This window comes from Notolepis coatsorum (assembly GCF_963971535.1).
Source record: "Notolepis coatsorum genome assembly, chromosome: 3".
NCBI lineage: Eukaryota > Metazoa > Chordata > Actinopteri > Aulopiformes > Paralepididae > Notolepis > Notolepis coatsorum.
The window spans coordinates 14,470,224-14,495,329 of NC_140167.1; the positions used below are offsets into that span (position 1 = coordinate 14,470,224).

The following is a 25,106-nucleotide window of genomic DNA, read 5'->3' on the forward strand; positions in this document are numbered from 1 at the left end:
GTTCAGGATAGGTGTAATAAAGGGTTAAAAATAAACCCCATGGGACATTATTTCAACCTGTTACTTGTTAAAATCTTAAAATAGACACTTCAAGGATTAAGAAAAAACAGGTGGCGAAAAAAAATCCAGACCATGTAGGTGGACCTATGTTTCCATCTAGACTATTTCACATGTACTTTATACGTGACAAATAAAAACAAAACTTGAAACTTGAAACCAAGTGAAGCCCAATCTCAAGGTGATTTTGTTTTACAATGTTAATTGCCTGTTAACGTTTGTTAATGGCAATAAAATAAATTATAAATCGTATTAAGGGCTCTTCATGCTCGAGCAACTGCAACGCGACTGCGACACAAGTGAAGCATTGATTGATTGAACATTTTATTAACAGATTGCAGAATGGGTACAATACAGTACAGCTCAATACACACAATCGTTAAGGGTATGCAGACCAGAGAAAGACTTTCGTCTTGTTTACATCAGGGTCCCCCATGGGTGGGTGGGTGGGGTGGGGGAGGGGGATGGGTAGGCGGGGTGGGGGTAACTGTACATTGGATTATCGACGAAACCTTACTTGGTCCAAGAAGAGGGTCTCGTGTATTAGTGGGTTAGGACATTTACTGTACATTGGAGGGGGTTGGGTTAGGACATTTACAGGGCCCAGTTTCGAATTGCAGTCTCCCGTAGGTGCTCCTTGAGAGTGGTTTTAAAAGTGGGTAGTGATTCACATTCCTTTACAGCTGTGGGTAGGGCGTTCCACATTGATGTGGCATAATTGCGAAACGTGTTTAGTCCCTTGTTTGAGCCGAATCTGGGTTTAACATGATTTGTGGAGCTCCCTCTGGTGTTGTGGTCGTGGTATTCACTGACCTTTGGGAAGTATTTTGACATGTACATGGGTACCTTATCTTGTAGACCAGGCCCATTGCAAGTTGCTGTACTCTGTCGTCTACTCTAAGCCATCCTAGGTTGTCAAAGTGGGCAGGGGTGAGGTGGGTTCTAGGGGTAAGGTCAAGCAGTAGTCTGACCAGTTTGTTTTGTGATGTTTGTAATTTAGTTTTTAGCGCCTTTGAGGTGCTTTGGTACCATGAAGTGCAAGCATAGTCGTAGTACCCTTGAATGAGTGCTCCTGCCAGAGTCTTCAGGGTATTCTTGTTTACCAGAGAGGAGATCCGGTACCGGAATCTAGTTCGTTGGTTGACTTTTTTTATTACATTGGATGCCATTTTGTCACAGGAAAGATTTGCCTCTAGGATGGAACCTAGGTATGTAATTTCATCTTTCCTTGTGACAATATTGTCACCCACTGTAACTGAGAAGCTGTCGGCCTTGCTGAGTTTGTTATTTGAACAGAAGAGAATGGAATCTGTTTTACCCAGGTGTAATGATAGTGATGATAATGATAGCATAAAGGCAGAGTGTCTGCAACATTGTTGCGTTGTCGATGTTGTGTCGCAGTCGCGTCGCAGTTGCTCGAGCATGTAGAGCCCTTAAGGCCAGTGGTTCTCTATCTGGGGTCTGTGGAGGTTCCATGAGGTTCATTTATCCATTTTATTCGCTAGAAGTGAGAGTCTGTAACAGTGACTACGGTTTCACTTCCTCCACTGTCTCCTCAACTGAAGACAATTCTGAACTTGATTATATGGAACAACAGCATTCTGCCCTTTGACAAAATCTAATCAAATGCTCATCTTTTTCACAGGGGTCCTTGTCATGAAAAAGATTGGGAAAAACTGTATTAGGCTGTATGGAATTGTTGAAATGGGTGTATTTCCCCTTTAAGAAAATTCAAAGAGACATACAAAAAGAAATCCATGAAAGTTTTTATTCAACATTCTTTTTCATATTCATTCCAGATTTGTATAAATTCAAGTACATTCCAGGTGATGTTGAACCATTTCAGATTTCACAGAATGGTCTAGGTAGAAAGCGACAGGATGGCAGTCCCATTAGCGTGACGATAACACGCTTTATATTGCATTGTGTAATAATCTTGTTTAAAAAGAGAGAAATAAAATTCTAAAATCTTGTGTTTAAACCAAATTATGCGAGAAGGTGACATCATTGTGCACTACAATAAAAACATCAGGTCACACTTATAAAGGACATGCTCCCAGAGTCCCTTTTTTTTACCCTTTCAGGTGTATCTTGTTTGGAATGTCATTAGAATGTTCAATTATCAAAATTCTCATCAGATCTTTGCAAGCTTGTACACTCGAAGGGTTTAATTGAGTATTATCAACCTCTGAGGATAAACTCAGAATTCAGCAACATTTTCGTAATTATATAAAAACAGTGTACTGCAAAGGTGACATCAACACGTAGCCTACTAACCTTAAAGATCCCTCCACACATGTTTTAACACTTTAAAATGTTGTATATTGAATAACAATTAGTTTGGTGTGGTTTTTCCACTAAAATGTTTCAGTAAACTGCTTAAATGGGCTTAGCAGCATCTCTACACCCTTGCCCTCATTGAGAATGCAATGATCTATGAAGACCTTAAAGGGGAACTATTTTACTATTTCTTTCACTATTTGGGCACTTTTACACAATTCCTGTGAGTTTATGGAACACCTCTGTAATTTTTTTTTTAATTCATTGTTTTGTATTTCTAATCAAGTCCTCAAAAACAGCATTTTTCTACCTGAAGATCTTAAGCTGTTTTGAGACTGGGCTCCTAAACCACTGTGTGGCCTTCGAAGCATCTGGGACATTAACATGCAGTGGTGTCTCTCTGACATCACAAATCAGCACATTTTCAGATGACTCAGTTCAGTGAGGGTGAATATTGTGAGAGGAGAATTGGAAGAATGCGCCAATATGAGAATTAGAGACATAGATCATATTAATATAAGTCCACATAGCTAGGAAACAATGCTAAACACTGAAAAAGGCCATTTATAAGATAGTTCCCCTTTAAGCAGAGAAAGTGTTGATATGAAAATAACAGTCTATTCTTATTTCTGACCTGATATTACATCAAGGGTCAACATTTTAGTTAGCTATAGACTAGATGGATATCCAGGTGGCATCTCTCGCAGGGGGAACGAATCTAGGAGGACTGAGCTTGTGTGGAACTTTTAAGGTGCCAGAAAGGGAGATAAGTAAGGAGCGGTTGATAACAAATGGGCATATTATGCCAGAGAGAGAGAATATTGGTGTCTCTCCGGTATTTCAGCTTGGAGTAGAGAGGGATTTTTCGGTCTCCTTCTTCAGTGTTCAGCTCACACAGAGAGAACCTGAGAGCAACCTAATTGTAACAATTTAGCTGTTTATGCCAATAAACCTGTGTTATAAAGAGAATACCGGGAGCCTGTGTGTCTTATATATGATCTCAAGGGGTGACTTTACTTCAACATCCGACAACACAACGCAGAGTCCCATCCTGAAGGAAGACAGGATAAGTAACATGAATTAAAAGTCAATGAAATCTAACACTTGTGACAAAGTTTCAGCGTTCAATCTTGCTCTGTTTTTAGAGAAAACGAGTATAAAGAATGGCAGTAACTACAAAATCACTGGATAGTCAAATAAGAAGTTTTTCTCAGTTTCACTGTTTGCTTAACTGTGGTTAGCTTATGCAGGGCATTATAGTCCAAGTCATGCCTCCAAGAGGAGTTACCTGTAGAAAAAACACGTTTTTGAGTGGAGGGGACCTTTAAAGTTTGACACACTAATAAAAAAAAAAAAAAAAAAAATCTAAGGTCCCTTTACAACCTGAAACAGTTCCACAATTCAGCAACATTCTGACAAGATTTAACTTGTTTAGAGTTTTAGGCAAAGACCCACAGTGAAGATCTAATTCCCTTAAAGATGCACTCTAGTGTGCAATTATAACATTGATCGAAATACATTTTTGACCATTTAAAAAAAGGGCTGTGTAGCCTCGTCACATCCACCACTAAATGACATTCAGGTTACCTGTGCGTGGTTGAGACTAGACTACACAGTCCTCTTCACAAATGATTGAAACTCTCTTAGTGCATCTTTAACAAACAGCTCAAAACCCTCATTGCGCAAAGTTTCTCAAAGCCTTTAACGTTCAGCAACATTTTCATATGTGCGTATAAAGTACATTTTCCAGTCATACATAATAATAAACTAAACTTGCTATAATATAAAATAAGAAAAAATAAACATTGGCTCAATGAATCAATCATCGTGAATTTGACCTTTTTGTTAGAAATGGTTGAGACAACTTTATGAAGCTAACTTAAAATGCACAAAATATTTGCAAAAATTCAACTGATATCCAGCATAGGCCCATAATCCATGGCAATAATTGCTAAATGGTGCATGTAGTGATCCTACAATCATGATAATGCTCACAAAATAAATTCTTAAAAGCGCTGCCTAGACTTGGGCAATTTGGCAGTTGAAAAACAATTATGTCAGTAATGTAAATGTTCTTTCAGCTTATTTGGTTCAGTTCTCTTTCTTTGTTTCGCAGATGTCTCTTGCGCATCTTGATTATCCACTGAACGGTGAGTTTAGCGAAATTAGCAGCCTTGAAGAGAGCCATGAACACGCCACACAGAATGGCTATGGAGTTCCAGGGATTAGCAGTCACTATCTGTTAGAAATCAGAAAAATAATGCCACAGTGACTATGGATATACACCGTGAGGTTGGGATAGGTGGGTTCAAACTCCTCCCCTTCTCATTTCCCATATACAAATCACATATTATTAGTCTGTCTGTCAGTCAATACACTCTGAGCATTCAATTTGTAGACTACCTTTATCTTAAAGGAACACGCCAACGTTATGGGAAATGCGCTTACTGTCTTCTCCAGAGTCAGACAAGAAGATAGAGACCAATTTCCTCCCTGTGCGTTCAGTAGAAAGCTATCCGGCTGCAAGCTAGCCTAGCTTAGCACAAATGAATGGAAGCGGATAGGGATCAGCTAGCCTGGCGGCTACGTGGCGTAGTGGGCAAGGCGCTCGCCACGAAATGCTGGAAACGCTGGGCTCGTCAGTTCGAGCCCAGCGCTCCACATTTGCTTTCAGTTTAGCTGGTCGTCCGTACTAATACACATTGGCCGTATTAGGGGGTGGGAAACTGATGGGTGGGGATCGGGCGTTGTGGACAGCGACTCCTACAGGTCGGTTGGTGCGCCTGCGCAGTAGAATCAGGAAGTGTCGGGGGCAGCGTGAGCCTCCCTTCTCTGTACCCGCTCGGTGGTGAAGGAGGCTGGAGCTCTCTCTGCTGTCTCGCTGTCTCGCTGTCAACGCTTGTCAATGCTTGTCTGACTCTGCTACCGGAAGAACTCACAGCAATAAAGTCTATATCCTAGCAACGGCTGTGAGCCCATAGCAACGCCGCCCTATCTCTTAATTAAATGGAATGTTGGCGTTATTCCTAGCTATGAGTGACCTCGACTGGGCTTCTTATCTCGCTTCTAGCCACCCTGGCTCCCTGCCCAGAGTGCCCTGTCTGTCTCTATCATTTCAGAGTTTAACACACAGAGGATACGTTAAAAATAAATATCTGTGGCGGCTAGGTGGTGTAGTGGGCAAGGCACTCGCCACCAGTGTGGAGACGCTAGGATTCGCGTGTTCGAATCCAGCTCTCCACATTGTTTTCAGTTTAGCTGGTCGTCCGCAGTAATACACATTGGCCGTATTACGGGGAGGGAAAACTGAAGGGTGGGGATCGAACGTTGTGAACAAGCGACTCCTACAAGTCGGTTGGTGCGCCTGCGCAGTAGAATCAGGAAGTGTCGGGGGCAGCGTGAGCCTCCCACGCGTTACTCCTCGACACTGAGAGATCGAGCTGCGCAGGTGAAAAGATGCGACTGCTGTTACCTCAAGTACCGGAGGGGACTTGTGCTATGTATGACTTAGTCCACATTGCAGCCGGCTTGTGGGAGGCAAGAAACAGCGTTCGTGACAGGGGAGGGTTGAATTGGATGATACGAAATTGGGATGGGAGAAAATATAGAAAAATGGGAGAAAAAGTGGATAAAAAAAAAAAAAAAAAAATATCTGTATAGATTACATACACATATGAAAACCATCGATGTCTCTCACCATTGACATAGTCATTGACCATTGACCATATTCACACACAGTGGCAATATTGCTCTTTACTCATAAGAGAAAAATTGCCACTGTGTGTGTGAATATGGTCAATACCCAGTAAGTATCCATGGCAGGTCTGTACATAACATTGATCAATCTAGATACAATACAAGATCAATCTAACAGATAGATATTCTTTATTGTCTCTTTAGACAACGTTTGTGTCTTATCTACACATGTACTGTATATCGTGGACGTTGGTTTCCAGTCGGAGAACGTCGGTAAGAACCGAGAACTTACCAGTTTGATTTCTTGCGTATAAGGATCCCGCCATTCAAACACGACAAAGAACAGCTGATTCGTTCTCTCTGACTGGGGCCTTTTGTCGTTGAATTTCACCACACCGGACTGGAGAAGCCAACAAGATAAGATAAGTAAAACATATGGCCTAGTCATTGACCATTGTTAGATTATCGTGTTCTCGACTAAAGACGCACTTCTTCAACCATTATCTGAAATGAAAAAAAAAAATGAAAAAAAAAAATCTAACCCTAACTAACCTTACTGTCATGCACTTGTCCTAATAACCTAACCTACACTGTAGCACTCAACACTTTGATGAACATTGTTACTCGGCTAATAGAGTTGTGCCCTTCCTGATGACTTGTCGTACAGAACTTGTAAGTTGCTTTGGATAAAAGCGTCAGCTAAATGACTAAATGTAAATGTAATGTATATGGCATTAAATCCACATATGTACACAACGCTTACAAGGAATCTGCCATATATGGCTGGAGTAATGTTTATCTTTCTCCCATCTCCCATAACAATTTTGTTGTTATGCCAATTTCCTCCTGGTCATTGCGCTGGGGAGGGTGTAGACTATACCACATGCCTCCTCCGATACATGTGGAGTCACCAGCCGCTTCTTTTCACCTGACAGCTAGGAGTTTCACTGGGAGAGTTTCACCCTATCTCCCCCAGATTCCCCTCCTTGCTGAACAGGCGCCCCGACCAACTAGCAGGAATGGAACCCGGCTCTCTGCGGTGGTAGGCGAGTGCTTAGACCTCTACACTGCCCAGCCGCTCGCAACCAGTAATCTTAACATACAGTATAAAAAAAACATAGATGAGGTGAGTAAGATATGTGACACTATGGGCAGGATCCACAAAGAATGGATTCATTATGAATTGAAAATGGGGGACCCTGGTGTAAACAAGACGATGGTCTTTGTCTGGTCTGCATCCCCTTAACAAGTGTGTGTATTTGATTGATTGAACATTTTATTAACAGATTGCAGAATGGGTACAATACAGTAAGGCTCAATACACACAATTGTTAAGGGGATGCAGACCAGACAAAGACTTTCGTCTTGTTTACACCAGGGTCCCCCATTTTCAATTCATAATGAATTGTAAGTAGGGTGCAAATAGCACCATGCAATCCATTCTTTGTGGATCCCGCCCTATGTTTCTTATAAAACCTTCTGAAGGCAGAACTATATGTTTCTCATAAACATTTGACATATGGGATTTGTAAAAAGAATTGCCATCGCAGGTAAAAAAAAAAAAAAAAAAAAAAACACAGGTTAGCGGTACTGTACCTCTTGTCGAAACTCCACAGCTTCACTCTTTTTACCAGATGTCTTCACCAAAGACATCTTGACCCAGGTCCTGAACCCCCCGGAGAAGGTCCACATGGAGTAGTTCCTCTCAGAGTTCACCATGAAGTCGGACTGATCTCCGCTGGAGAGGGAGAAGGCAGAGCTGAAACCTTTCCCTATTTACCTGCATGTGAGTGTGCTGCTCGTCAGTGAGATTGACTTTTTCATCCCACCAATCAGAAATGACACCAATCGAGACAATCGATACTTCACAACAGTTTTTTACCTTTTCGTCAAATCGCTGTAGTTGGCGAAAAGCATGTAAGTGATGGCACTGAAATCCTGTTCCGTTTCATTCTGACTGAACTGCATGAAGATTAGCTCTTTGTTTCTGACATCAGACGGGCCTTTGACCACCAGGGCTTTTTTCTATGAAAGACAGTTAAGCATTGGCTGTGGTACAATGCTTTTTAAACAGAGTCATCACAATGGTCCGGTTTCAAAGGCACAAATAAAGACCATGCATGGTTGTCTTTACTGTAACTGGGTCCAATAAGTCCTAACCGTGTCTAATAAGTCCTAACAGTGTCTAATAAGTCTTAAGGGTATCTAATAAGTCCTGACAGTGTCTAATAAGTCTCAAGAGTGTCCTAATAGTTGTAAGAGTGTAATAAGTCGTAACAGTGCCGTCTAATAAGTCCTAACAGTGTCTAATAAGTCCTAACAGTGTCTAATAAGTCTTAAGAGTGTCTAATAAGTCTTAACAGTGTCTAATAAGTCCTGACAGTGTCTAATATGTCCAAACAGTGTCTAATAAGTCTTAAGAGTGTCTAATAAGTCCTAACAGTATCTAATAAGTCTTAAGAGTGTCTAATAAGTCCTAACAGTGTCTAATAAGTCTTAAGAGTGTCTAATAAGTCTTAACAGTGTCCAATAAGTCCTGACAGTGTCTAATATGTCCAAACAGTGTCTAATAAGTCTTAAGAGTGTCTAATAAGTCCTAACAGTATCTAATAAGTCTTAAGAGTGTCTAATAAGTCTTAACAGTGTCTAATAAGTCCTGACAGTGTCTAATATGTCCAAACAGTGTCTAATAAGTCTTAAGAGTGTCTAATAAGTCCTAACAGTATCTAATAAGTCTTAAGAGTGTCTAATAAGTCTTAAGAGTGTCTAATAAGTCCTAACCGTGTCTAATAAGTCCTGACAGTGTCTAATATGTCCAAATAGTATCTAATAAGACCCGACAGTATCTAATAAGTCCTAACAGTATCTAATAAGTCTTAACAGTGTCTAATAAGCCCTAACAGTATCTAATAAGTCTTAACAGTGTATCTAACCTCTGTTTGATTTGTGAACGGGCTGATGTAGGTCACTTCCTGAATCACACAGTCCACTTCTTGAGGTGTTCCTGGATCCACCAACGGTGGGATGTAGTCGTGGTAATGGTGGTTGCAACTCAACAGCTGAGCTTTCCCAGGGTACAGAGCAATCCCTGTGTACAAAAAAAGACAATACAGAGAATACACAATGCATGATGATATGAAATGACAATTTCAAAATGATTATGTGAGAGTATAGGGCTGTCTCGATTACCATTTTGGGCTTCAAAGCTTCAGCAGTAATTCATAATTAATTATCATTGAATAATCAAGCTTCATTATTCTCGCAGGAATGTTTAAATGCGGTAAATGAGAGCTGTGCGGGGTCGACAGGTTTTCTGAGAGTTCATATGATGTTGTGTTGTCTGACAATAATTGATTCTCAAAATGAATGTTGGATTATTATTTCTAGAAGCTGTTTCTTACACTGATGTAGGCACATTTTTAGAGGGGTAAAAAAACAACCAAAATAACCAGGGGGCGACAGTTGTTCAGGAGGTAGAGCGGTCGTCTGGTAATCGGAAGGTTCCCAGTTTGATTCCCGCTCCTCCCGGGCAGCTATCAAAGTGTCCTTGAGCAAGACACTTAACCCCTAACTGCTCCTGATGAGCAGGTTGGCACCTTGCATGGTCGCCTCCGCCGTCGGTGTTCGAATGTGGGTGAACGTGAGCAACAAAATTGTAAAGCGCTTTGGATAAAAGCTGCTATATAAATGCACCATTTACCATTTAAAAAACGATGCATTCAAATAGTGATTTCGACATTACGTAATTACCATGGCAGCGGTTGAAGCTGGGAAGCATTATGTAGCAGTAATCCCCCCTCTTTTAACATCGACAACTAGCTCAACTGGTAGCGCTGCCTTGCTGTCCATCCTGCGGTCCGTTGGTGACAAGTTCGATTCCCTTCAATTTTTTTTTAATTTTTTTTTTAACATGCATTCTTTCGCCGGTTAAGTTTAGGCATGTTAACTTTAAGCATTGTTTCGGAGTTGGTTAAGGTTAGAAGGGTTAAGTTTAGGCGCTGTTAAGGAGCTGGTTAAGGTTAGAGTTTGTCTTAGAGAATGGCAATATTCTTTCAGAGTTGATTAAGGTTTAAGGTTAAGGTTAGGCATTGTTTCGGAGTTGGTTAAGGTTAAGGTTAAGGTTAGGCATTGTTTCGGAGTTGGTTAAGGTTAGAAGGGTTAAGTTTAGGCGCTGTTAAAGAGCTGGTTAAGGTTAGAGTTTGTCTTAGAGAATGGCAATAGACAGCCTATTTCCGCGCTGCAGCTCTCTCGCGCTGGTCACATGGGCGTAGTGGCCAATCAGAGAAACGCTAAACACAAGTTGGTTGCCTAAAATATTCACGCCTCCTGTCTGGCAGCAGGTCTCCACGCCCTTATATGGGCTTCTTCCTGTTTCCACCTCATCACCACTCTGTCTACCTGGGCCGCGTCTACACACCCGAGACTCATCATCAACGAGCCAGGATAAGAGGCCTGCACCCCTGCCACTCCTCGTCTTGGTATATATATATATATACATGCTGCATAGCACCTGAGGAAGCAATAGCGAAACGCGTTGTGCAACAATAAAAAAGCAAAAACCAGTCCTGTGGAGTGTGCGGTCCCTTCTTTCCCTTGAAGGTATTCTCCTTTTAGTTTATATATATATACATGTGTATAGTGTAAGTCGTGACCTCTGTACCTGCCTCGTTCTAACCCCTGTTCTTCTGTGTGTAGGATCGCACACCTCCGGCCTATATACCCCCACCCGTGGACTTCACCAGCCTGGACGAGGCCCGGGATCTCATGGATATACCTCACTCACCTGTATTCCCTCACTACCTGCCTTGTCACCTGCCGGGTGTATCATTAAATACCCTAAACCGCCTCATTCTCCTGTGCCTTGTGTTCTGCTCCTGGGTTCCGAATAGACGCCACCCTAACTAACACACCTCTCTTAGTAACATCTGGCAGCACCGCCCCAGTCGGCAACACCTGCTGTTTTGCCTTATATTATCGCCCCGTTCAAAACCATAAATAATATCCAGCTTCCAGGGTTCTTACATATCTCGATGTGATTTATCTAGAAATATCTACAGCAAGAACTCTAGGTGTCAGTGAAACCAAAATTGCAATGTGGTTAGAAGTGGTGGAGAGAATAAAAGCTAGCATATGAATAGTAGTGCCTGGTTAGGAGTGAATGATAATGGATGGATTATCCAAGTGGGGGTCCGGGGGGGGGGGGGGAGCGAGCGAGAGCATATGTATGTAGGGTATTAGATAGCAAGTATTAGGTGTATATCTCATATGTTACATTTTTTTTAAATTGTGATTTCATTGGACGTGTACTGTTAATTAATGCTTGTATATCTAACTGTATGTTATGTTTAAAAAATAATAAAAAAAATAAAACACAAAAAAAAAAAATATCCAGCTTCTTACTGTCTGTCTTACTGTCATTTGACTATTATGTACCTTACTACTATGTTACTATACTTATACTACTACCTATCATGCTAATATGTCTATACTACTATACCAGGGGTGGGCAATTAACTTTTACAAGGGGCCACATGAGAAACCTGAACTGTGTTGGAGGGCCGAACCAATGATAACTTGAACTTAATTCTGCTCAATATTCATTATCTCCCATTGTAAAAATTTACCGCGGGCCGGACACGGACGCCCAAAGGGCCGGAAGTGGCCCGTGGGACGTAATTGCCCAGGTCTCAAGAGTGTAACACTCAAGTCTGACACTGTTTGACAAACAATGTTATTGACCCTTAGCTGCCAGAGTTGTACCCTTCCTGCTGACTTGTTGCACAGAACTTGTAAGTGGCTTTGGATAAAAGTGTCAGCTACATGAGCGAATGTGAATGTGAATGTGAATGTGTTCATTCATTTATACAAACCGGGGGCTGAAAAGCTGTCGACCTCTCTGTAAGTGATGGACGTGACCGGGTGGCTCAGCTTCACCATGAAGTCGGTGATGGTCTGATAGGCCAGGAATATAGCCACCGCGGTCAGCAGCAGGTAGATGAAGATGAGCGCCACAGTGAAGACGTTCCTCAAGCAGGCTCTGCTCAATCTCACCGAAGGACTCCTTGCCCTGATGTCATCCTCTACTAGGAGACACAACAAGGAAAAGGAAATAATGCGTAACATCTACGGCGTTAGCAGTGTCACACCTAAACACATCATTTTTATATTATACCGCGTCAATACTTCACAAGTATTGGGATTAGATGCAGTTTTCTTTCTCCCCATAGGTTATTCGTGGTGGTGGCAAGCTTGGACCAAGGAAACTATAAAAGAAGGAAGGGTCATCATCACGTCAGAATACCAGAGTTCTATGCTCTGCTTGCTTGGTGCCAGACGTTGTCAGTTCTATTGAAGCCTGTATCAAAATTCAAAATATACCAGCTATCTGAGGAAATATACATCAACCAATATTATGTTATATAAATGTTAGCTAGTTAACAATGCAACAAATTGCTGATGATTCTGACATCCGAGGTAATAACCTGTTTAAATGACATAAATGTCATAAACAAGGAGATGGCTGATCCCATTCAATGTTGGCTGAACTGAACATTTCCACACTTGGCACCAATGTGCGTTCACACGCTACACAGTATGTATGTAAGTAAGTAAATCAAGTTTATTTATATAGCACCTTTCACAGACCAGGGTCACAATAAAGTGCTTCACGTATAAAAACATCAGTAAAGTGCAAAGATAGCAGCAAGTTAAAAGAAAAAATATATAAAAAAACGTGAAAGAACACGAAAAACAAAACAGATAAAAAGACATAAAAGATTTACACAGACATAGTTAGCCAAAAGCCTGTTTGAATAGCACAGTATTTAGCTGCTTTTTAAAAGTATTTACAGAGACCACAGATCTTAGGTCCAAGGGCAGAGCATTCCATATAGCCTGGGGGCCACGATTTTGAAGACTCTGTCATCTTTTGTTTTTAATCTAGACCGAGGGACAGCCAACAAGCCCTGGTCAGACGACCTGAGAGATCTACTCGTGGTGTAAGGACGCAGTAGGGACAGCCAACAAGCCCTGGTCAGACGACCTGAGAGATCTACTCGTGGTGTAAGGACGCAGTAGGGACAGCCAACAAGCCCTGGTCAGACGACCTGAGAGATCTACTCGTGGTGTAAGGACGCAGTAGGGACAGCCAACAAGCCCTGGTCAGACGACCTGAGAGATCTACTCGTGGTGTAAGGACGCAGTAGGGACACCCAACAAGCCCTGGTCAGACGACCTGAGAGATCTACTGGTGGTGTAAGGACGCAGTAGGGACAGCCAACAAGCCCTGGTCAGACGACCTGAGAGATCTACTCGTGGTGTAGGGACGCAGTAGGTCGCAGATGTACGCAGGTGCCTGACTATGGAGTGCTCTGTATAGGTGATGACCAGAACCTTAAAGTGGATTCTACATTTGATGAATACACAGTGACGTGATGACCCTTCCTTCTTTTATAGTTTCCTTTTACTGGGACAGGTAATACACGGTACAGAATTTTGTAAATGTCATTTGAAAAATGTCAGTAGCCTATCATTTATTAATATTTTAGCATCTTTTCTGAATATTTCTTTTAGTTTTTATTGCAAAATATCATACGATTGTATCAAAACAAATATATTATTCTAGATTCAACTATAGCAACCTTTATCAGGGTAATCATTTGTAATAGTTTCTATAAGGAGAAATGAGCTGTTCTTCACTATCAGTTTGGGAAATGTATTTATGTTACAGTTAGACCCATATGGGAAATTAACTGTTTTCACCGTGTGAAATGCTGCCATTGGGCTCCTGCTCATCAACAGGTTCCTGGAAAAAGTCTGGGGTCTGTGCATCATCATCATCATCATCATCATCATCATCTTCTTCTTCTTCTTCACCATCATTAAACTGTAAAGATTGAAGATAGAAAAATGTTAGTGTTCCTGCCTATAGCACCAAAGATTAAATATAAATGGGTCCAAATGTAAATCTTCTCAAAAGACAGCGTTTTAGTTGCCATCAACGTCCACCCCAAATTAAGCGTGTCTTGTTATTTTCAATGGTTTCAATATTTGTGAAAACACATGTTTTGGACCGTCTGTCACAGACCAACATGTATTCAAACCAAGGGTGTGTTTGCTCCACACCCTTGTTGGTATGATATTATCTGGATGAAATTGGCTTGGAGAGAATGACATTTGTTTATTATAATAATGAATGAATGAATGAATGAATGAATGAATGAATGAATGAATGAATGAATGAATGAATGAATGAAAACTTTATTTAACAGATTGCAGAATGGGTACAATTTTACAGTACGGCTCAATACACACAATTGTTAAGGGGATGCAGACCAGAGAAAGACGTTTTGTCTTCTTTACATCAGGGTCCCCCATTTTCAATTCATAGTGACATTTATGACATACACAACATACATGACATTTATGGCATAGGGAGTAGGGACATAGTCATACATGACATACAGGTATTTAGTACTGTATAACGACATAATACTACTAAAAGTACCAAGTAGCCTATACGAAGTAAACGACATACAGACGGGTGTGACTCATATCTTTACGCAACAGCCTCAATATTGTCAGCTGTGCTGCAGTCACATGATAATAACTGCTCAACAGACACTTTTCTGTCTGTTTATCAGCCCTTTGTTTTTCACGTGAGATCAGACATTAGCGCGGTATCGGTTAATTGGTTATTATTAAGGCAAACTTCAAACGTATAACTTTCAGGATTCCACTTATAATTGCACTGTGGTGGAATAATCTTTAACCTGTTTACCTCTTGGTATGATGACAGCTCTCTCTCTCTCCTGATCATTCCGATGTTATTACTTCTTCCAATGGATTATCAATCAGATAGAGTCGGGGGCTCCTCTCTTCATTCAAAGTGACCAACAACAACAAGTATTATCCACACACATTTTCTCTGTTGTTGTGAGACTGAACACAATTATTTCCCATAGAAACGCAACCCAAGAAGAGACGCCGGGGTTTCGGTCAAAGTATCCTCCCTTGATAATTAACAAGCCTCCACTAGCAGCTACTGGCCGCGCTCCAATAACACCAACAGATTCCTTCCCTTCCTTCCGCCCTTGTTTCCTATCTCTCTGGTTACTTTACTTTACTGCTCGACCAAAACACCACAAGTTATAATGGACAAGACAAGACAAGCCTCTGGCCCCGCATGGCTATTCATCACAGGGGGTTATAAAACACATGTCACATGCATGTCCAACAAGTTACACTGGCAGCAGTTGTGGAAGAAGAAGTACACAGTTCCTCCTTTTTTTACATAAGTAAAAGTAGAAATACCCAGATAAATGTGTACTCTGGTAAAAGTCCTCCATTCAAATTCTACCTCAGTAAAAGTAGAGAAGTATTTGCTATTGGATTGTACATAAAGTATCTAAAGTAAAGGTACACATTCTTAAATTATGTTTGTTTATTCCAGTCAGTGCCTGGGGGCATTCAAACCTTGATTCATTGACCTCTATATGTTATGTTAAAGTGGTGTGTGGTCCAGTTATGCTGCTCTGATTAAAGGTTATATGTTAAAGTGGTATTGATTGATTGATTGATTGATTGATTGATTGATTGAAAACTTTATTAACAGATTGCAGAATGGGTTAATTAAGCTCAATACTTAAGGGGGTGCAGACAGTGGCGTCCTTTAAGTAAAAGGCAGGGCTGGCGAGGAGGGGGGGGGGGGTTGAAGGGTGGGTTTCCCCCCCTTGGTAGATTTTTTTTGTCAAATCAGTTGTGCAATAGTCACTTTTGGTGAGTTGTTTCTATACAATTCAGTTATATGACATTTAGGTATGACACAGGACTACACAAGCATTTTTAGTATAGAAATGTGTCAACAGACTAAAGCAGGGAACCACAATATTTTGCATACGAATTATGCAGAATGTAATATCTATTACTTTTCTTGCAATTGAGCCAGTTTTCCTTAGGTACGGTTTTGAGGTGTGTGTTCAACAGAATGTAGTATCAAAAACACATTCACAAAAAGTATGGGTTACTGAATGCTATTATACTATTATAATCATTATCATCAGTATGGGTTACTGAATGCTATTATACTATTATAATCATTAAGCCAGACCTTACCTGTGTCCCTGTATCACTTGTCTCTGCTGCCCTTTGATAAAAAAAAACGTCCCTATGTCCATTTTCCTTTTTTTTGGGCATATTTCAGTTAGTCACAGTAAAAGTCACCTAGTAAAAGTGAGATAATTGACAATATCAAAACATGCTATGGCTGTACCGAATAGTTCGAAGCTTTTTTTTTTTTTTTTTTTTTACATTTTTATTTGCCAAGGTATGGCGAGTGCCATACCAAATGGACGCCCCTGGATGCAGACCAGAGAAAGACTTTGTCTTGTTTAAATCAGGGTCCCCCATTTTCAATTCATCTTAACATATATGACATACACGACTTACAGATAGACAGTACTGCTACATCTATACATTTATGCCATACCAGATTTGCAAATACAGTACTGTTTGTGATACAAAAAGAGTCTAGAAAAGAGATATACAGTTGACGTAGAAACTGTACATTGGAGGAGGTTGGGTATAGGTGGGGGGGGGGGGGGGTTGGGTGGGTGGGTGGGGGGGGGGGACTGTACATTGGAGGTGGTTGGGTTGGTGGGGTGGGGGGTTGGGTAGGAGGGGTGGGTGGGGGACACTGTACAACTGTACAAGCAAAACTGTACATTGGAATATTGACAAAACCATACTTGGTCATTTACTGTACATTGGAGGGGGTTGGGTTAGGACATTTACAAGGGCCAGTTTCTAATTGCAGTCTCCCGTAGGTGTTTTTTGAGAGTGGTTTTGAAAGTGGGTAGTGATTCACATTCCTTTACAGCTTTGGGTAGGGCGTTCCACATTGATGTGGCATGCGAAACGTGTTTAGTCCCTTGTTTGAGCCGAATCTGGGTTTAACATGATTTGTGGAGCTCCCTCTGGTGTTGTGATCGTGGTATTCAGATCGTGTGGTCCAGTTATGCTGCTCTGATTAAAGGTTATATGTTAAAGTGGTATGTGGTCCAGTTAATTATGTTGCTCTGATTAAAGGTTATGTTAAAGTGGTATGTGGTCCAGTTATGCTGTCCTGATTACATCCTCTTGAAGTTGACACGCTTCAAATGTGAAAGTATTTAATCTTCACATTTCTGCCTTGTTTTCTATGCAAAATCTTTTCCTTCAAAGTAACTAGTAACTGATGGGTTCGAACTTCATATAAATAGTGGAGTTAAAAGTACAATATTTCCTTTGAAATGTAGTGGAGTAAAACTTAAAGTATAAAGTTCCCTAAAATGAAAATACTCATGTAAAGTACAAGTAGCTAAAATGTGTAAGTACTACAGTACTTGTAAAACACATCATATTTTTTGTTTATTTAAACGGATCCCCATTAGCTGATGCCTTAGCGGCAGCTATCCTGGGGTCCAACAACATACATACACAAGATAACATACACTATAAGAAAAGCATATATCACAAAGAAAATTAATCATAGAATAGAGTAAAAACATGTATCATATAGAAGAAAGGAAATGTAAAACAGGAGATGAAAAAACACGAGATAAAATCCAGTTATACCAAAATAAAACAATTTATCAGGGTGTGCATGCATTCCAGCTGCTGAAGAATTTTAGTGTGTGTGTGTGAGTGTAAATAGTGTTTAAGATTTCTTTTAAAACTAGCCTTTCCTTCATATTCCGACCATTGCTGGGAAGACAGTTCCAGGATACTATCGCCCTATAAAATACCGCCCTTTTCATCAAATTAGACTTAGGTAGAGGTAAATTAATTAATCAATATGCGTGTTCAACCAGTTACCCTGCCAGTGGGGATAGTAACATTGATTGATTGATTGAAAAGTTTATTAACAGATTGCAGAATGGGTACACTACAGTACAGCTCAAAACATACAATTGTTAAGGGGATGCAGACCAGAGAAATACTTTCGTCTTGTTTACATCAGGGTCCCCCATTTTCAATTCATCATATGACACACACGACATACAGATAGACAGTACTGCTACATCTATACATTTATGACATACCAGATTTGCAAATACAGTACTGTTTGTGATACTAAAAAAATCCAGAAAGAGTGTATATACATTTGACATTGGAGGTTGGGTAGGTGGGGTGGGGTTTGGTGGGGCTGTACATTGGAGGTGGGGGGGGGGGGGGGGGACACTGTACACTGTACATTGGAATACTGACATACATTTGACATAGAAACTGTACATTGGAGGAGGTTGGGTAGGTGGGGTGGGGTTGGGTGGGGCTGTACATTGGAGGTGGGGGGGCGGGGGGGCACTGTACATTGGAATACTGACAAGGCCATACTTGGTCTTCACTGTACAACTGGGTTAGGACATTTGTAGGGGCCAGTTTCGAATTGCAGTCTCCCATAGGTGTTCTTTGAGAGTGTTTTTGAAAGTGGGTAGTGATTCACATTCCTTTACAGCTTTGGGTAGGGCGTTCCACATTGATGTGGCATAATTGCGAAACGTGTTTAGTCCCTTGTTTGAGCCGAATCTGGGTTTTACATGATTTGTGGAGCTCCCTCTGGTGTTGTGATCATGGTATTCACTGACCGTTGGGAAGTATTTTGACATGTACATGGGTACATTGGTCGTGTAGCGTATCTTGTAGACCAGGCCCATTGCAAGTTGCTGTACTCTGTCGTCTACTCTAAGCCATCCTAGGTTGGCAAAGTGGGCAGGGGTGAGGTGGGTTCTAGGAGTCAGGTCAAGCAGTAGTCTGACCAGTTTGTTTTGAGATGTTTGTAATTTGGTTTTTAGTGCCTTTGAGGTGCTTTGGTAACAAACATGAGAGTAAAGAGCCATAACTCGAGGTAACTGACGTGTTGAGGTAAATGGAAAGGTATATCATTCTGCCATTAGTAGTTTAAAGTTTAGTTTTATTTGTCACATATAAGGTACTGTACATGTACATTACAGTGAAATGCTTGGTTCTGCATGAGCCCCCTGCGATTGTGCTTCATACAGTAAAAAGTAACAATAATAAGGCCAAACACTATACAAAATATATATTATACAAACTAAAGTACAACCTAAAGTACAAAATTACACAATGCAAACAATCACGTACAGAATGCAGCTTTTTTTTATGCAAAAATGAGGTAGGGAGGGATGTATTGGAAATCGTTTAGTGCACACCATTTGCGCAGCATTATGGACTAAACTCGACTGTATATGATCCCCGTGAACATATTTGCGAATCACATGCCATGTCGACTGGACTCTTCGAGGAAGTCATGCAAGGTTTCGTTTGAACGCTTGTTGTGAATGATCGCTGAGTGAGGCGAGGAGGGGAGACAGAGGGAAGAGAGGGTCAAGAAGAGGACACAGGAATTCAATGTCCCCTTCCTTATCAGCTTGTCCAAAAACAAACTACTGTCCCGTCGTCATGGCAACAGCGCAACTTTGTGTCCTCCTCACGTTGTTGACTGTTCTCTGTGCGACGTTGGCAGACGATATTAAATTAAAACACAAACCAGCCTCGACACCTGTCCGCTTGTTAACCGAGGAAGATCTGAAAAGACACGATGGGAGTGAGGTAGGTAGGCTGCTTTTCAGGTACAAGTTATTACAACCACAATTAAACCCTGCCATGTTTATAGTTGCGGTTTGCGTGTGAGAGCTGTAGTGATTTATCTCTTCCCCTTACTCTCCCTGTGATTGTTTCAGGAGGGACAACCCATTTACATGGCTATAAAAGGAGTGGTGTTTGATGTTACCATGGGAAAAGGTAAATAAGACAAACGGGTCCCCCACCCTCAAAAGGTTATCGCAGAAACTCTGGATTAGCTAAGAAGGTGTTCAAGGAGGGGCGCTAGTACTAGAACTAACCATCGCACTTGTTATGACAGATATAAATCTACTACAATCTTTTCTTATTTATATATTATATTCTTTTAATAATTTTTCATAGATTTTAATGACAGAAATCTATTTAACATTTTCAGGGAGGTTTTGATTCTGCTCATTTTGTGCCTGTATAATTGTGCCAACTTTATCATGTTATGGCTGCCCATGTCTATTTTGTGTCTACATAACTGCTGTGAAGCACTTTGGGCTGCAATTATTGTATGAAAGGTGCTATATAAATAGTTTATTATTAATATTATTATTACTGATAATAATTTATAATGTATTTAATGATGTGTACTATATTTATTGTTCAGTGAAATGTTTGTCTTTATATTCTATTATTATTATTATTATTATTATTATTATTATTATTATTATTATTATTATTATTATTATTATGGTCTTGTGTGGTGGTTTCACTCTCGGGGATTAATAAAGTGTATCAATCACTCATTCAATCAATCAATCAATCAATAAATAAATTGATGTTGTATTTTCAGAATTCTATGGGAAAGATGCACCTTACAATGGCTTGGTTGGTAAGGACTCTACAAGAGCTGTGGCCAAAATGTCCCTTGATCCAGAAGACTTGACATCCGACACAGTGAGTTGGCAACCAAGCACCAAAGGGGTGGGGTGTATAACATAAAATACCACATCATGGGGACTATTAGCTAGGATTAGGAACCTTTTCTTTTGAGGTATGTTGTTCCCTCACGTGAACTGAGTTTGGGGAGCATTTTTACCGTTTTCACAAGGTAATTTCATTAACATCCTTGTTGGAAAAGAGAACGACTGCCAGAATTGTGATACTTTTGATAGAAGCTGGGACTGGACTTCTTTTAAGGTCGCTTCATTGTACTATAGTAAATAACCCCATGTCTAGTGTCCCGCTATTGTCCTATGTGCTATATTGTACTTTGTGCTACACTATCCGTGTGTTGGCTTACTGTTGTCTTATTGTCTGATTGTACTGTCTTGTCCTGCTCTGCCTTTTTGTATTATACATCTTTTATGCTTTTGACTGTACAGCACTTTGGTTGGCTCTTGAGTTTTTAAATGTGCTTCATAAATAAATTACTTGACTTGAAATTACTTGAAAAATGTCTTCCCTTTTTCTGGCATTTTACGAGTCTTCGGGGACATTATGGACCCCGGGTTCTCTGTTTATGTCCTACTCTGGTGGGGACAGTGGTTTCTGAAGTATAGTTAATCATGCACATCATCTGATTAGGTGCTGGGTTGATGTGAGGATCGATGACAGAACAAAGCATCGAAACCCAAACACTAGGTGCTCCGATACGCCTGTATAGATGATTAACCGCTGAGACGTTTCGACCCGACTGGGTCTCCAGGAGCCACGCCTTTCCCCTTTAGGATTAAAAGGTCAAGCAGATCTTTTGTGATTTCACGAAGTCTGTCTCCAGTATAGGCTTTGCACAGAATGTCTGTGTAGTTCTATGTCTTCCAACATGGCTGCCTGTAACCATCAGTAACCACTTTCAAAAGAAAATACCAAATGTCCGTCCAGTGGTAGTGGTAGAGTAAGTAAAACACGGGAAAAGCATGATATTGCTGTTCCACTGTGACTTGTTTACAAGAGCCAGTAATAAGACACCCATTTAGTAAATCTTTGTTGATCTTATATATATATATATTATATATGTCAACACATAGCAACAGTTGTTTTGCACATAGCAACCATTGTTTCTTTCAACATGGAGGACAAACGGGTGTTCTAAACATTCAGTGAAAGGCCTTTTTTCATCATCAATTGAGCACTTTCATGCTTTTCGTTTCCCCCCGTAACAGATTAGATTCTTGGATCTATGGGACAGAATTGTTCATGTGAACACATATTGATTCAATATTCCAATAAAATTGTGTTTTTACAAGCATTTATTCAAATTGCCACTGAGCATATCCATCAAGTAAAAAAGAATATCCTTACAAAAAAATCATCATGGTAGGTTGATGGTATTTTTTGTTTCACCATGGTACCAGCTGTTGTAAAAATAATTGACCATGGTAAAAGTCATGGATCACCACGTTACCAATGTTGCACTTAAATAATACCATGATATAATCTCATTTGAATCATCATTATACTGATGGTAATATCATGGTATCCTGGTAAAGATGATGGAAATGCCAATGGAGTAACGAGAGCTCACCCCCCCCCCCCCCCCCCCCCCCCTCACAGACGGGCCTGACCGAGGAGCAGCTGGAGTCTCTGGACGGTGTATTTGAGGGGACGTACAAGACAAAGTATCCCATCGTGGGCTACACAGCGACGCGGATCCTCAACGAGGACGGAAGCCCCAACCCAGACTTCAAACCAGAAGACCAGCCTCACTTTCATATCAAAGATGAGTTTTGATATTTTTCGCCGACCTTTTGCGAAGGACAGTTTCTCTGTTGTCGTCTTTATCATGCAGACGGGTGGTCTGGTACTTCTTTGAGTTGATTCGTTATAGAATAGTTGATCGTTTTACAACGAAATGGCAGAGAGATGCGACAGCACAGTATAAACCAGAGGCATATGGGATTATTCTAGAAAATGTATTTTTTTCTTTTTTGCCTTTTCATCTTTTCTCCCATCCCCCAATTTTGTCGTTTTGCTAATTTCCTTCCTGGTCGTTGCGCTGCCCTACTGTTGGTCTGGGGAGGGTGTAGACTACCACGTGCGGCCCTACTGTCAGTCTGAGGAGGGTGTAGAGTAGACTACCACATGCTGCCCAACTGTCGGTCTGGGGAGGGTGTAGACTACCACATGCTGCCCTACTGTCGGTCTGGGGAGGGTGTGTAGACTACCACATGCTGCCCTACTGTCAGTCTGGGGAGGGCGTAGACTACCACATGCTGCCCTACTGTCAGTCTGGGGAGGGTATAGACTACCACATGCTGCCCTACTGTCAGTCTGGGGAGGGTGTAGACTACCACATGCTGCCCTACTGTCAGTCTGGGGAGGGTGTACTGTAGACTATCACATGCCTCCTCCGATACATGTGGAGTGCCAGCCACTTATTTTCACCTGACAGCGAGGAGTTTCACTGGGAGAGCGTAACACTCGTGGAGGCTCACGCTACTCCCGACCGACCAGTAAGAGTCACTGTTGCAACGACCAGGACTCACACCCCACCAGCTTCCCACCCGCGAACATTGCCAATTGTGTTTGTAGGGATGATTTACAAAGCCGGAGGTACCGCTGCCGGAATTGAACCCCAGGTCTCTGCGGTTGTAGGCGAGTGCTTAGACCTCTACACTACCCAGCTGCCCCAGAAAGGTTTTTATTTTTTATTTTATATTGACCTTCGCCCTATAGGCAGCTACAGTAGACTATGCGGTTGGATACAGAGGAGGAGAGTACTGATATACTTAAGTAAAAGTACCAATACCTCAGGGAAATATTTTACTTGTGGGTGTAGGAGTACTTGTGTAGAAAATGACAATCAAGTACTTATTTACTTTACGATAATAATTTTTTTGAGATTTTGTGCATTTTCTACAGTTGTTCCCCCAAAACTAACTGGGTACTTATTTTTGGCGTGGTCTTTACAAATGTTTTGTTTTGTCATTATACTGTAAGTCCAAGGTTTGGTCGAATTGTCCCTTTTTAAATCATATTAACAAAGCTAGCATCAATTATGAGAGGATCAAATCCATCTCAGTAGTAGTAGTGCGACAGTGGCTCAGGAGATAGAGTGGTCGTTGAGCAAGACACTTAACCCCTAACTGCTCCTGATGAGCAGGTTGGCACCTTGCATGGTCGCCTCCGCCGTCGGTGTGTGAATGTGTGAGTGAATGGGTTAAAAATGTGAGGAACAAAATTGTAAAGCGCTTTGGTTAAAAGCGCTGTATAAATGCACCATTTATTTGAAGACCACAATTATAACATATTCCAGTAAAAAGTAGAAGTAAATAAAAAGACGCAATTAGAAGTAAAAGTATAGTCTTTTAAATGTAATCAACAAGTTTTCATCACTTACAAAATTCCATTCAATTGCAGTAACTGAAACTATAGTACTTGTAATTAGTTACATCCCACCTCTGGTTGCATTATAGCTGACCTAGCAGTCACAGGCCCAGGTGTAAGAAGAACATTCTTCCTGGATATTCAAGACCAGATAGCACTCTATTGTACATAATTGACCTACAGTATATGTCAAACCCGCCCTCTTTTCCCGATCCTCCAATTGCAACCGTTGTGTCCCTCGGACAAGTTTGCGATTGGAGTTGTGATTGGAGGATCGATAAAAGAGGGCGGGGTTTGCAATAGGTCAATTCAAAAGTAGGCGGGACTAATGGACACAGTGATTGATGGGCTGAAACCAAGGTTACACTTGTTTGTTTTGTTTTACAATGTTATAGACACGTGTACATCTCTCTCCAGTCATGGCCATGGGTGAAGATACAATTGTTGATTTTCTAAAGGTAGACCTGCACAAAGTATTACTGCCCAGAACTGATAACAAATATTCTTTATTTTGGTATCCACTTTTTCTCCTTCTTTTTCTGTTTTTCTCCCATCCCAATTTTAGTCGTGCCAATTCCCCCCCTCCCCTGTCTTGATTGTTGCTCGCATGTGCCCCCCACTGGTCGGTCGTAGGGAGGGTTGAAGAATCTATCGCATGTCCCCTCCGATACATGCGGAGTCAGCCAGCCACTTCTTTTCACCTGCCAGCGCGGACTCTCATTGGCGAGGTGTAACGTGTGGGAGGCTCACACTACCCTCGACATCTCCAGTCCTTGCTGTGCAGGCGCCCTGACCGACCTGTAGGAGTCGCTGTTTACAACGACCAGATTACCACCCATCGACTCCCCTCCCGCTGACTCTGCCAATTGAGTCAGTATGACGGCCGGCCCAAGCCGGAGGCAACGCTGACAGTCTGTGTCTCACGCGTTGGTGACGAGCGCTTAGACCGCTGCGCCACCCAGCCGCCTTGATAACAAATATTCTGATACTAACAGATACTCTGTGCCGCCGGTCTATCTTTTGAAAGTCCACCCTTTTCATCTATTTTAAGAGTTCATAAACTGATGTTCTGCCAATGTTTAAATTATTAGAAGCCAACTTTTCTTTAGTTTCTGCTGGATTTCTTTTTGTTGTAACTTCTTCAAACAATGATTTAGTTATTAAAGTGTCTCAAT

At 41.2% G+C, this 25,106-nt stretch overlaps 2 protein-coding genes across 2 annotated transcripts; one reads left to right on the plus strand and one right to left on the minus strand.

Annotated features, from left to right (window-relative positions):
• Positions 1–1,861: 1,861 nt before the first annotated feature.
• On the minus strand, positions 1,862–14,985 carry pacc1 (proton activated chloride channel 1). The gene is made up of 8 exons (XM_084309919.1): positions 14,813–14,985; positions 13,795–13,918; positions 11,904–12,116; positions 8,967–9,121; positions 7,916–8,058; positions 7,630–7,771; positions 6,326–6,433; positions 1,862–4,576 (listed from the first exon to the last, which is right to left on the minus strand). The coding sequence occupies exons 1-8, from the start codon at positions 14,849–14,851 to the stop codon at positions 4,415–4,417; spliced, it is 1,086 nt and encodes a 361-aa protein (XP_084166045.1). The 5' UTR covers positions 14,852–14,985; the 3' UTR covers positions 1,862–4,414.
• Positions 14,986–19,349: 4,364 nt separating this feature from the next.
• nenf (neudesin neurotrophic factor) lies at positions 19,350–25,106 on the plus strand. Its single transcript, XM_084310386.1, has 4 exons — positions 19,350–19,641; positions 19,773–19,833; positions 20,456–20,559; positions 22,159–25,106. The coding sequence occupies exons 1-4, from the start codon at positions 19,441–19,443 to the stop codon at positions 22,333–22,335; spliced, it is 543 nt and encodes a 180-aa protein (XP_084166512.1). The 5' UTR covers positions 19,350–19,440; the 3' UTR covers positions 22,336–25,106.

Coding starts and splice junctions, on each gene's coding strand:
- pacc1 (XM_084309919.1), bottom strand. CDS start 14,851: ATGATCAGGAGAGAGAGAGAGCTGTCATCATACCAAGAG. Junction 12,117..13,794: donor CAATGGCAGCATTTCACACG/GTGAAAACAGTT, acceptor TGTGTCTCCTAG/TAGAGGATGACATCAGGGCA. Junction 9,122..11,903: donor CGACAGCTTTTCAGCCCCCG/GTTTGTATAAAT, acceptor TTTTGTACACAG/GGATTGCTCTGTACCCTGGG.
- nenf (XM_084310386.1), top strand. CDS start 19,441: ATGTCCCCTTCCTTATCAGCTTGTCCAAAAACAAACTACTGTCCCGTC. Junction 19,642..19,772: donor AAAGACACGATGGGAGTGAG/GTAGGTAGGCTG, acceptor TGATTGTTTCAG/GAGGGACAACCCATTTACAT. Junction 19,834..20,455: donor TGATGTTACCATGGGAAAAG/GTAAATAAGACA, acceptor TTGTATTTTCAG/AATTCTATGGGAAAGATGCA.